The 13,202-nt window shown below is 37.1% G+C and overlaps 3 protein-coding genes across 4 annotated transcripts; all 3 read right to left on the bottom strand.

Annotated features, from left to right (window-relative positions):
• Positions 1 to 460: 460 nt before the first annotated feature.
• Positions 461 to 4,106, bottom strand: LOC121529985 (sodium-dependent proline transporter-like). 2 transcript variants are annotated; one of them, XM_041818215.1, is made up of 9 exons: positions 3,823 to 4,106; positions 2,950 to 3,081; positions 2,730 to 2,893; positions 2,563 to 2,672; positions 2,007 to 2,476; positions 1,334 to 1,482; positions 1,146 to 1,274; positions 876 to 1,082; positions 461 to 814 (listed from the first exon to the last, which is right to left on the bottom strand). In XM_041818215.1, exons 1-9 carry the CDS (start codon positions 3,983 to 3,985, stop codon positions 533 to 535), a joined length of 1,806 nt encoding a protein of 601 aa, XP_041674149.1. In that variant the 5' UTR covers positions 3,986 to 4,106; the 3' UTR covers positions 461 to 532. The 2 variants fall into 2 exon arrangements, 1 of the variants encoding a protein (XP_041674149.1); XR_005993721.1 differs by lacking the exon at positions 461 to 814 and having other exon boundaries at positions 977 to 1,082; positions 1,146 to 1,284.
• A 983-nt stretch (positions 4,107 to 5,089) lies between these two features.
• LOC121529982 (sodium- and chloride-dependent glycine transporter 1-like) lies at positions 5,090 to 8,335 on the bottom strand. Its single transcript, XM_041818198.1, has 9 exons — positions 8,070 to 8,335; positions 7,218 to 7,349; positions 6,998 to 7,161; positions 6,835 to 6,932; positions 6,286 to 6,755; positions 6,081 to 6,229; positions 5,776 to 5,904; positions 5,502 to 5,708; positions 5,090 to 5,438 (listed from the first exon to the last, which is right to left on the bottom strand). Exons 1-9 carry the CDS (start codon positions 8,230 to 8,232, stop codon positions 5,178 to 5,180), a joined length of 1,773 nt encoding a protein of 590 aa, XP_041674132.1. The 5' UTR covers positions 8,233 to 8,335; the 3' UTR covers positions 5,090 to 5,177.
• Positions 8,336 to 10,242: 1,907 nt separating this feature from the next.
• On the bottom strand, positions 10,243 to 13,013 carry LOC108105644 (sodium- and chloride-dependent glycine transporter 1-like). The gene is made up of 9 exons (XM_017212332.1): positions 12,686 to 13,013; positions 12,341 to 12,472; positions 12,127 to 12,284; positions 11,983 to 12,071; positions 11,437 to 11,906; positions 11,232 to 11,380; positions 10,916 to 11,044; positions 10,642 to 10,848; positions 10,243 to 10,579 (listed from the first exon to the last, which is right to left on the bottom strand). The coding sequence occupies exons 1-9, from the start codon at positions 12,846 to 12,848 to the stop codon at positions 10,298 to 10,300; spliced, it is 1,779 nt and encodes a 592-aa protein (XP_017067821.1). The 5' UTR covers positions 12,849 to 13,013; the 3' UTR covers positions 10,243 to 10,297.
• Positions 13,014 to 13,202: the final 189 nt, after the last annotated feature.

Here is a 13,202-nt window from a genome sequence, read left to right as displayed (position 1 = left end):
TGTTTTATAAGCCTTGTTGAAACCACAATGATTATAAATAGAAGATGGATTAGGTCACTGTAATCCTGCTTTGCAAGCCAATAGACAGAGGTTTGAATAGTACAACCGATGAAGGAAAACTAAATTCAATTCCCACTCAGCTCAGATAACCAAGATCTGGTCATAGTTACTGTTGCAAATTAGTGCAAAATGGAAAAGTCACAATGATACACACATACTGTGAGAGCTAGGGATAGAGCCTAGTAGATCTCGGAAAGAGAGAAAATCTCTCTCTTGGTTCTTTCTCTCCATCTGCAACTGAGCTTTTGTTCTCCATTCATTCTTTATGCACACTTTCACACTGGCTTCCAGACAACGAGAGCGTGCGGTATTCTAAACTATAATTGAAGTAAAGCATCTAACAGACTCCGCTCTCGACTACAGCATGTTCGTTTCTAAATAATGTTAAGTCCATCATTTATACTTTTGCTCAAATATATATTTCAGTTACTACCACAGTTCTAGTATCGTACATAGGTAATTTTCTGGGCCATTAGTTGACCTCTTCAGTAACCTCGAAAAGCTGGTGGGTCATCTCGGTGTTTCCTACAGCTTCCTCGTACAGCTGGCGGTGCTCCTTTTCAACCGGATACCAATCGGTGGGTCGACAGGTCCGCCTGAAGCGTTCGCCAAATGTGCCGCTGCTCTGGTAAAGGTAGTAAAATCCGTAGCCAGGTATGAATAGAATGGGTAACGCCACCATTATAATAGATATAATGGCGACCGCAACTGCGGACCAAGTGTGCTCCATCGTGCACACAAGCAATCCAATCATCTAAGAAGGAAAAACAATATGATGTTTTTACTCTATATAGAAATTAAGGTTTGTTACAAACCAGACAAATCACTAAAATAATCGGAGCTATGAAGCGGAGTATGAAAACCTTCCAGGAGGCAAACGGCAGCCCCAGCATGAACTCAATATCCCGCTGGAAACGTTCCCGCCCGTATATCCACAAAACCACCAATAGGAGAAGTAAATGGAGCACACTGTGTGTGAAGATAACATCGAGACTCAAGGCGGAAAAGAAGATAATACCATGCTGGGAAATGAATAAAGATTTTATGAGACTTAATGATTTAAAAAGTATAAATTAAGTACTTACATTTGTGCAAAAGAAAAAGGAACAGACAGCCAGGCCACCAATTAGGCCAAATGTTACTTCCATTTTTCTTTCTCTAAGTCTATCAAACTCGTCAAATAAACTTTGTAAGACAGTAAAGATTTGAGTGGTCTGCAATATTCTATATGTAAGTATGTATCCAGAAAATGTGTATATCAAAATGTACTTACCATCACAATAAGAGCTGCCATTAGTAGCATTGTATAGTAAATAAAAGTCCACAGGTTCGGCCAACCCATGGTGGCCAAAGCAGAGGCACTGGACAAATACAACATCCAATGAGTCACAACATGTTTTTCATAGGGAGTTTCAATAGATTCTGGAAACAAATGTGTAATCTTTTAATACAGTTCAATGTGTATATAACATTTTTTGGCATTTCTTATTACAAGAAAAATACCTAACTCATTATTATTAGATTCAAACTTTAAGGCTACTACATTTTCTAGCCAGGCGAGTTGTAAAAGGTGCTGTTTATTGAACAGATTCAAACGTCAGCGAAACCAGAATAAAGTCAAATAATGATAAGTCATAATCAATAGCAGGGTTGAACTAGCCATGTTTGTCCTCATGTCCGTCTGTCCGTATGAACACTTAGATCTCGGGTACCATCAGTTAATAAGCATGCCTTATATAGTGTCAGAAACAGATGGCGCTAGTCAAAAAGTCAACTTCTGCTAGCATTATTGTTTTGAAGTGAGAAAGGAGTAACGAATAGATACAATTATACTATTTTTCACATACTTTGTTCTAAGATGTTTCATTTCGATTTGATTTTTTTTCAGTTCTCAGTAAAAAGTTTTTTTAAATAATTGCAAAAATGAATATATTATAGTTTCTTACCATCGTAGTAGTGATCGAGCATGAAGGTAACCAGGCCAAACATGATGTAAATAAAGATCTGTCCGAAGGATATAATCCAACTGTACGACATTATGTTGGTCTTGAACCCATTGAAACTGGACAGAGTTATCACAGTACCCCAGCCAGCCCCAAATGCATGTAGAACCATGATAAATGTAGAGGCTGCTCCCATAGCCAAATCCTGTACGCCCGGAGTCACATAACTCTTTAGCCCTAGATGGGATCCTGGAAGAAAGAGAATACGCACGAAGCACACCAAGAGAAGAACAACTGTTCCAATAACCATATATCGTAAAAATTTTCCAAACTTTGCAGTCTCCGTGAAATAATAAAAAATGAATGCAATCATTGCCCAAACTAGAACAAAGAGGCCCACAAAATGCCAGGATAACTCATAGTCGGCTTCTAAGTCCGGAAATCGATCCTCCTGAAGAGTTTCAAAGTGATTTCTGTGAAAATAATATACAAATAAATATATAAAATATATAAGTTTTATATTATATTACTTAAATAAAATATAATTTTTTTGACTTACTGAAAGAAAAGAACGGAAGGTACATGAAGTATTGTTATGTAAGCATGTGTATCGTTTTCGCCATCCTTTGGTTCATCAACAGTTATATTATGCGCTGATGCGTTGCATGTCTTAAAATAATAACACATTATAATAACTAACTATTTCACGTTTCCACAATTTCCCACAGTTAATTGCGCTGAAGAAGCATTGTACCAGGACTCTATTCCTTCACAACTCCAAGGCAATGTGGGTCGTAAAGAGTTCACCATGAAGAGAAGCGGAACAGCAGCAAAAATGCTGTAGTAAATAAGCATGGAGATGGTAAGAAAGACGCTCACATATCCCATTCCTAAAATTTAAATTGCCATATAAGAGAACAAAACTCTCTTGGTTAAAATGACTTACCTTTAAAGAACGGAGCTAGACGAAAAGCGGAGATGAAGCCACTGCTGGAAAACTGCCCCATGAAGGAGTGAATGACCATGATTGGCACTAAATAGATCACCATGTACACAAAGTAAGGCAGCATAGCAAAAACTAAAGTTAGCAAAGACAAAAGAGTAAGTATGTGTAAAGCCTTACTGATTCAAAGGAAGACTTTTAATTCCCTTTACTCTGCTGTTCAAATTTAAAATAAACATCTACCGTGAGTAGCGCCCTGTAACATTCAAATGGCGCCATCTATGGCTATGTAGCTAATCATGTATGGCTTTTAATAAATATACCAAGATATGTATGTGAAATTTGATCAAATATCGATGGCGTGGACCTACGGTAAGTGATAGTATCGCTTCAAGAAATGTGTTTTTACAGAGTTTGTGTTTCATTATTTTGTAATAACCAAATATAATTGTATTAACTTTATCAGCGACTTAACCATAGATGGCGCCATTATAATGTTAAAGGACTTACAGCAGCGTAAAGCTATCTACTGTTTTCCCAACCCATCTTTTGATTTGAAGTTTTCGGTCATGGTGAAAGCCAAGATTTTATTTACTAATTTTCGACCCAATTAAGACAAAATCAATCTTAAATCAATAATAACGTGCCATAGTTTATATCGTCTTTTTTCTTCTAAACTGGCTAAATAAACTGTATAGGGTGGAATCACTAACATAATAGCAAACCAATGAAGTAGATTATGCCATATGTTAGATCGGTAGGTACGAAACTGCAACGCCCCTAAAAAGATTAGGTTGACCTTGTGCAGCTCATCAGCCCTCTAATATATATAATAAGTTGATATATATATAAGTTGAAATATTTTCAATAACTTACTGCCCATATCAAAGAAAAACCAATACGAGGCCACGAATATATCCAGCTTCATGGCTAATCCAAAACAGGCAAATAAAAAATCCGTTGGGTTTTCCCAATTTCCTCGATTTAGATCTGGAGAGAAGGGCTTTAGCCCAGTATCATACGATGTTTCATAAACCATTATGTGCGAAAATGGATTGTAAAAACGTTTATTATAAACCCGATCCGATTGCACACCCCGTTTCCTTTCTGTCCGGGGAATGATCTGCGAGCGTTTTAATTTAAATTGACGGTCTAATTAGTTGAACAGCTGCCGGCGAACTGAATCCGATTCCGCTGATGACCCGCTGTTTAGCTGTTTAGCTCATCCGACTGCCCTGAGAGATGCTCATGATCTATCGCAGGTCTGAACTTGAAAAATCAATTTAAAATGCAATAGATTGTTGAGATTTAATCTGTCGTTTAATTCTGATGAATGAATGAGATTACTTAGAATACTTTGCTTATTTTTTGATAATAATATTTAATTATTACCGAATATATCAATAACACAGCTCAAATTTTATTTCGATAGTGCATCCAGAAAATACTCAGTTTATTTTGTTTATAGTGAATTATAATTACTACACTAAGTTCTAATTAATAGCGCTGCTCAAGTCTGGTGTTTGGTGTCAGAAAGGAACTTAACTAACTGAGATGATATTACTAGTTAATATCAGTCATAGTTTGATCAGTTTTTACTGTTCAGACTACCTATCAAATATCGTTAATAAGAAATCTGTAACACTATTAGACAAAATCCCCTTATGTGAGGTACATCCCCAACTGCTTGGAAAGCGCAGAGATTGCACTTCAAGTTCGCTCAGGCCCAGTGAGATATGTATTCTATGCCTTGAATGCCTATGCCTATGTTAACTTATAGGATATTTCTATAGGGCCATTTCTGTATCGTATTCACTTTTAATTGGAGATTCTAGGAAGATATTAGTTTATGATATCTCTAAGTAAGAAAACTTCAACCACTAGAATCGGTTCTTAAACACACTCCTTGCTTAACTAGCACACTTTGTTTTGTTTGCTTTTATAAATATAAATGACATTGGGAAAAGTAAGTTTTAAATTCAATAAAACAGGTTCAAAGATTATGAAATGTCATTACCATTCATCCATCATTAAGTCATAAAATCTGGTAGAACTCCCTGACTGTTAAAGCTTTTTAGACTATGGAATATATTTTTCTTTCCTTAAATATGTTGCAGTGTATTCAAAAATAATAAATTATAAATTAAGTAGTTTATTTTTACAATGTATTTAAGTTTGTCATATACTTATGTGGGACATTTTCTTGCAAATTAGTTGACCTCTTCAGTAACCTAGAATAGCTGGTGGATCATTTCGGTGTTGCCTACAGCTTCCTCGTACTGCTGGCGGTGCTCCATCTCAACCGGATACCAATCAGTGGGTCGACAGATCCGCCTGAACCGCTCGCCAAAGGTTCCGCTGCTCTGGTAAAGGCAGTAAAATCCATAGCCAGGTATCGCCAGAATCGGTAAAAACACCAAAAAAATGGATAATAATAGTACAAATATTGAGGAGAAAGAGTGTTCCGCTAAAGACATAGATATTCCTGTCATCTAGAAGAAAATGCATGGTTAGGCTTTTAAAATACAATAAAATATGTAAAACTAGTAACAAACCAGGCAGATCACTAAAATAATCGGAGCTATGAAGCGGAGTATGAAAACCTTCCAGGAGGCAAACGGCAGCCCCAGCATGAACTCAATATCCCGCTGGAAACGTTGCCGCCCGTAAACCCACAAAACCACCAAAAGGAGGAGTAAGTGGAGCACATTGTGTGTGAAAATGGCATCAACCCCCAAGGCAGAAAGGAAAACAATTCCATGCTGAATAAAATTAAAGATCAAAAGGTTTATATCATCGCCTTACTCCAGATATTCGATAACTACTTACATTCGTGCAGAAGAAGAAGGAACAGACTGCCAGGCCTCCAATAAGGCCAAAGGTTACTTCCATTTTTCGCTCTCTAAGTGTTTCAAACTCGTCGAATAAACTTTGCAGGACCGTAAAGATTTGTGTCGACTAGAATGAAAAACATATAAGAATATTTACAAAATTGAGCATTAAATACTTTTCAATGAACTAAAACAATATTCAGTTCAGTCATAACCTGCAGAAAATAATCAAGCTTCGGCTTAGCAAAGTGAGATTCGTTCCTTTTTTTTATTATATAAATATATAATAACAATAATACTTACCATTACAATAAGAGCCCCCATTAGTAACATAGTATAGTACAGAAAAGTCCAGAGGTTTGCCCATCCCATTGTGGACAAGGCACTGGCACTGGACAAAAACAACAGCCAATGACTCAGAACTGCTGCATCGGGCGAAGCTTCGGCAAGCTCTGCAATCAAGAACTGCAATTTTTAAAGGCTATCAAAAATGAAGTATTGTAATTACCGTTGTAGTGGTGTTCAATCATAAAGGAAACCATGTTAAACATAATGTAAATGAAGATCTGGCCGAAGGAGATGATCCAACTGTACGACATTATGTTGGTCCTGAACCCATTGAAGCTGGACAGGGCTATGACACTGCCCCAGCCAGCCCCAAATGCATGTAGAACTATGATGAATGTTGAGCCGACTCCCATTGCCATATCTTCAAAGTTGGGAGCCATATATCTGCTTAGACCTTTCAAGGCTCCTGAGAGAAACGAGAAGCGGACAAAGCACACCAGCAGAAGGGTCAGCGTTCCAACAACCATATATCGTATAAACTTTCCAAACTTTGCTGTCTCTGAAAACTTATAAAATATAGCCGCAATCATGGCCCAAACTAGAACGAAGAGGCCGACAAAATGCCAGGATAACTCATACTCCGCTATTCTTTCTTGAAATCGATCTTTTCTTAAACTGTCAAAATGATTTCTGAAAATACAGTCAAAAATAGTGATTAGATTAAAAAGCAGTTAAGAAATCTTTGATTTGACTGTTTCTGCATTCTTACTGAAAGTATAGCACGGAAGGTACATGATGTGCTTTTATGTACAAATCTGTGTCGTTAACAAAATCCACATCATCCAGAGTTATTGAAACGTTGCAGGTCTAAAAGTACACAAAATAAATGTTATTTATAATTTTATCATTAAATTATCACACCATTATCTTACAGTGAATTTCTCAGATTCATTACTATGCCAGGATGCTAGCCCCTCACAACTCCAAGGCAAAGTTGGACGAAAAGAGTTCACCATGAAGAGAAGCGGAACAGCAGCAAAAATGCTGTAGTAAATGAGCATGGAGATGGTCAGAAACAAGCTGACATACCCCATTCCTAGAATTCAAATTGTCATATAACAGATCATGACTCCCTTGGTTAAGACCACTTACCTTTAAAGAAAGGAGCCAGCCGAAATGCCGAGATAAATCCACTGCTGGAAAATTGTCCCATGAAAGAGTGAATGACCATGATTGGAACCAAATAGATCACCATGTACACAAAGTATGGCAGTATGCCAAGAACTAAAGCAATAAAAGTGGAAACTCTTTTATGTTTTTTAAGCCAAATATCATTGCATGTCAAATATTAGGTTGTCAAAAAAGTCTCGCGGTATTTTCGCTAGTTGGCGCTGAAAGCGCGTAGTTCTTGTTTTATTCGTCGCATTAGGTAATACTATACCTTTTTGGAAAGCTCATTTCATTTTGATTGATTGTCTTTTCTTTTAAGTCGTTCGTGAGTTATAACGTCGCAATCATGGAGCAAAATAAAGAGAAAATACGGCATATTTTACAGTACTACTACGATTAAGGCAAAAATGCATCTCAAGGCGCCAATAAAATTTAAGCAGTTTGTGGACCCGATACAGTTTCCATTTCCACCGCACAACGATGGTATCAACGTTTTCGTTCTGGTATAGATATGGTCGAAGATGCGCCACGCTCCGAGTTTTTTACCAATAGGGAAGCGAGCTTCTATGAGAGGGGCATTATGAAGTTGGCATCTCGTTGGGAACGCGTCATCGACCAAAACAGCGCATATTTGACTTGAATTGCATTACTGCAACCAATTTTATAGCGCAAGACTTGTTTGGCAACCTAATCAAAGTCAATCTTATCTACGAACTAAACAATAAATGAGTCATGGGGTAATAGTCAGGTTAGTACGTATAATCGTGGGCAACGCAACGCCCCAAAAAAAAAAATATCTATAAATATAGGGATTTTGCTTTATCAATTACTTACTGCCCATATCAAAGAACATCCAATAGGAGGCCATAAAAACATCGAGCTTTAAAGCTAATCCCAAACAGGCAAATACGTAGTCCGTGGGTTTTTCCCACTTTCCTCGATTTAAATCGGGAGATACAGGCTTAAGACCCGTTCCGTACGATGTTTCATTAGACATGTTGCGATGGCAATATTAGTTAATTTTACTTTTACTTTTATGTCTCCGAAATAGTAGAATAGATGAATTATTAATATTCCGCAACCGCTTAACTCGAAGTAATTAGTAGAGACAATTCCGGCAAACTAAATCCGATCCGCAGCTGAGCGGCTGCCTTAGCTCATCTCTCTGGGCCAGATGTTCATGCCCTATCACAGGGAATTCGTACTTGGTCTTCAATTATAGAAGAAAATATATGGTTCTAAAAGTGAAATATTTTAAAGTGTTTATAAATCCAAAACCTTTTCCACAGTCCACTAGAAATTTTTCATTTTCATAGAGTTTTACCTTTATTTTTTTTTTAAGATACCAAAAATATTTTCTGAAACGGCAATAACAATTATGTAAGGGTATTTTCAGTTCTTTTCTTTTTGCTATTTGGCTTTTAATTCGGAGAGCTTTTAATCTGTGTTTGTCTCACTTGAGTTTTCCTATTTGTCGTTTTAGTGAGAGAACTGGAAACTGATACTATATTACCCCAAAATAATCAGGCAACTGTTTGTTGGCGAGAATCTGGGAGAAAGCTCAATGAAAAATCTCGGGGAAAACTCAATGAGCAATTGACAAATATTTACGCTCTTTCTGTGGCTCTCAATGAAGCGCTGATTACGTACTTATAATTATCATACTATTCAGTACCATTAGGAATACTATATTCAGGTAGTTTAAACGCTGTTATGGCTATACAAAATGTAAGACTAATTATATTCGATAACCTGGTTGAACTTTCTTGGCTATCAAATGTGTCTTATAAAGCGTTTCTTAAAGAGGTGTTCATATATATTTGAAAATATATTTTAAAACAATTTTAAAAACGACTTTGGCCCACATTTCCAAATATATATTTCGAAATGACCTTAATGCTATTTTAATCTAATCAAAAACAGAACAGCCCAAAAACTGGATTCCCATAACTCATCACTAGTCTTATGACTCAGGAGTATACAGTGATGGGAGCATTGCGTTTCAGAGAAATTACTTGAAGCTTACTTGACGGCTTGGCCGAAACATCCAGTTTAGTGGAAACCGCCAATGGCGGTAGCCTCCTACTTAAGGAATAGAACGGAAGGTACGTGAAGAATAATAGCCATTATACGACTCCAAGGCAAAGTGGGTCAAAAAGAAAAGCGGAATAGCAAAATTGCTGTACTAAACCACAGATGCAGATGCAGATCAGGGGGAATATTTTCATTACAAAAACTAATATTAGCGAAGCATGTAAATTTAAATTTAAAAACCAGTCGCAAAGTACTCTTTAAATTTAAAATAAACTGCCACCTCAAGTAGTACTCTTTAATGTAGAGAAATTTTCAAAAACCTAATAATAATAAACGTATAATAAAAACTTTGTAACCCGTGCCGGTTACCATATCATTGTTTTATTAGCGCCATCTATGGTTAAGTAGCCTATCATGTATTTTTGGAACAGCTGTCGTCGAACTGTATCCGATTCCGTTGATGACCCGCTGTTTGGCTTTTTGTTTTTTTTTTTTTGTTTGGCTCATCCGACCGCCATAAGAGATGTTCATAGTTAGATTAGTTTTGTCGTTTAATAAATTCATAAAAGTTTAATACATCAATTACATGAAATGAAAAGGAAGTAAACTAACTCAGATGACATCATTTGTTAACAAGAAGTCAATATATATCTAGGATCACTCTCTTCTTTTCATCCCCTATAAATTATCTTTTTTAACAGCTCGCTATTCCCTTAATGTGATACTACTGCTATGGACTGAGACTTTCTCTTGATGATATGTTTGTATGTTTTGGAAGGTTCATGGTAAGATTCTTTGATTCTGAAGAATCATTTCCAGATCATACTCAACATGTAGTCAGGATTCAAGGATGATATCTACTTTCGATACCTTAACGGGTCTAGAAAAAGCACTTTGAAGCCTCTGTAATGTTTGAAACTTAAATCTAAAATAGTAATAATGTTCCGGTAGTCCCAAATAAATTTCCACAATGTATTCAAGAATCTTATTTATTAATAATATTTGAGCATTAGAAATCTTCTTGACCATTAGTTGACCTCTTCGGTAACCTCGAATAGCTGTTGGGTCATCTCGGTGCTGCCTACAGCTTCCTCGTACTGCTGGCGGTGCTCGATCTCAACCGGATACCAATCGGTGGGTCGGCAGGTGCGTCTAAACCGCTCGCAAAAGGTTCCGGTGCTTTGGTAGAGGTAGTAAAATCCGTAGCCAGGTATTGCTAGAATGGGTAACGCTACCAGTACAATAGATATAATGGTGATCACTGCTGAGGAGAAAAAGTGATCCATCATGGAAATACCTAATCCTGTCAACTAGTATGAAATAGACATTCAAGTTTTTTAAATACAATTAAAAATATCAATTAATAACAAACCAGACATATCACCAAGATAAACGGAGCTATGAAGCGGAGTATGAAAACCTTCCAGGAGGCAAACGGCTGCCCCAGCATGAACTCAATATCCCGCTGGAAACGTTGTCGCCCGTAAACCCACAAAACCACCAAAAGAAGCAGTAAATGCAGCACACTATGAGAGAAAATGGCATCATGACCCAAGGCAGTAAAGAAAACCACTCCATGCTAAAAACCATAACAAAAAAAATGGTTCATATTGTGGCAGTAATATAGATATTCGATAGCTTCTTACATTTGTGCAAAAGAAAAAAGAACAGACTGCCAGGCCCCCAATAAGGCCAAAGGTTACTTCCATTTTTCTTTCTCTAAGTTCTTCAAACTCATCAAACAAACTTTGCAGGACAGTGAAGATTTGTGTCGACTAGAATGAATAAATAAATAATAAATAAAAAGTAAGAAAGTTAATAAACTGAAACATTATAAAGGTGATTTGGTTCCATCATTGGCTTAATACAATTCACTTTATCGTAAATTTAACATGGACACAACAGCAAGAGTGCTTAAACTCCAGGCTGGCCAAGTTACACTTACATATATCTATTACTTACCATTACAATAAGGGCCGCCATTAGCAGCATAGTATAGTACATGAATGTCCAGAGGTTTGCCCAACCCATGGAGGACAAAGCAGAAGCACTGGACAAAAACAAGAGCCAATGGCTCAAAACTTTTGCTTCAGGCGAAACTTCAGTAAGCTCTACAATCATAACTACATTGGTTTAAGAGCTATCAAAAATGAAGTATTGAAATTACCGTGGTAGTGGTGTTCAATCATAAAGGAAACCATGCCAAACATGATGTAAATGAAGATCTGACCGAAGGAGATGATCCAACTGTACGACATTATGTTGGTCCTGAACCCATTGAAGCTGGACAGGGCTATCACACTGCCCCAGCCAGCCCCAAATGCATGTAGAACTATGATGAATGTTGAGCTGATTCCCATTGCCATATCTTGAAAGTTGGGAGCCATATATCTGCTTAGGCCTTTCAAGGCTCCTGGGAGAAACGAGAAGCGGACAAAGCACACCAACAGAAGAACCACTGTTCCCATAACCATATATCGTAGGAATTTTCCAAATTTCGCGGTCTCTGAAAACTTATAGAATATAACTGCAATCATGGCCCAAACTAGAACGAAGAGGCCGACAAAGTGGCAGGATAGCTCATAGTCCGCTATTCTATCTGGATATTTAAATTCTCTTAAACTGTCAAAATGGTTTCTGCAATTAGAGCCACAAATAATTTTTAAAAATTCATTGGTTATTGTCTAACACATAGATGAGATCTGCAACTTACTGAAAGTAGAGCACAGAGGGCACATGATGTAGTTTTCCATAAAGATAACTATCGTTATCGAATTCAAGACTTACTGACACGTTGCAAATCTTGAAGTACGCAAAATTAGTATTATTCACAAATACTTTACTAACACGTTCTTACAGTAAGTTGTTCACTTTTGTGCCACGACTCTAATCCTTCACAACTCCAAGGCAAAGTTGGACGAAAAGAGTTCACCATGAAGAGAAGCGGAACAGCAGCAAAAATGCTGTAGTAAATGAGCATGGAAATGGTCAGAAACAAGCTCACATACCCCATTCCTAGAATTCAAATTGTCATATAACAGATCAAGACTCCCTTGGTTAAGATTACTTACCTTTAAAGAAAGGAGCCAGACGAAAGGCGGATATGAATCCACTGCTGGAAAACTGCCCCATGAAGGAGTGAATGACCATGATTGGGACCAAATAGATCACCATATACACAAAGTAAGGCAGTATGCCAAGAACTAAAGTAATAAAATTGGAAATCATTTTTGTGTTTGTTAAACCAAATATATTGTTAATCAGAAAAATGATCATATAGGTGGTATACAATGAATGAGTCATAGGGTGATATGTCATTTGAGATGCTATATTTATTTAATCATTGGCAACGCAACGCGCAAAAAAAAACAATTATATATATATAATATTGAGATTTCGCTTTATCAATTACTTACTGCCCATATCGAAGAACATCCAAAATGAGGCCACAAAGACATCGAGCTTTAAAGCTAATCCAAAGCAGGCGAATATATAGTCCGATGGTTTTTCCCACTTTCCTCGACTTAAATCGGGGGATACAGGCTTAAGCCCCGTTCCGTACGATGTTTCATAAACCATGTTGCGATGGCAGATTTAATTAATAATTGTTTATACTAAGTTGCTTTTAAAAAGCCTTTAATGTCTCCGAAATATGATTGTGAGGAGGAATTATTATTAATATTCCGCAACCGTTTTACTCGGACTAATTAGTAGGGCCGATGCCGGCAAACTGAATCCGATTCCGCAGCTGAGCGGCTGCCTTAGCTCATCCCTCTGCCCATGCCCTATCACTGGGAATTCTTACTTGGTCTTCAATTATAGAAGGAACTAAATGGAACTGAAAGTGGAATAAGGCAAATTACTGCAACCTTTTGCACATTCCAATAGAAACTTTTTATTTTAAAGGTTTTTTCTCTTAATCTTCTTAAAGCG

Source organism: Drosophila eugracilis, unplaced genomic scaffold, assembly GCF_018153835.1.
Source record: "Drosophila eugracilis isolate 14026-0451.02 unplaced genomic scaffold, ASM1815383v1 contig_1197, whole genome shotgun sequence".
NCBI classification, from domain to species: Eukaryota; Metazoa; Arthropoda; class Insecta; order Diptera; family Drosophilidae; genus Drosophila; species Drosophila eugracilis.
This window is presented reverse-complemented; position numbering and strand designations above follow the sequence as displayed.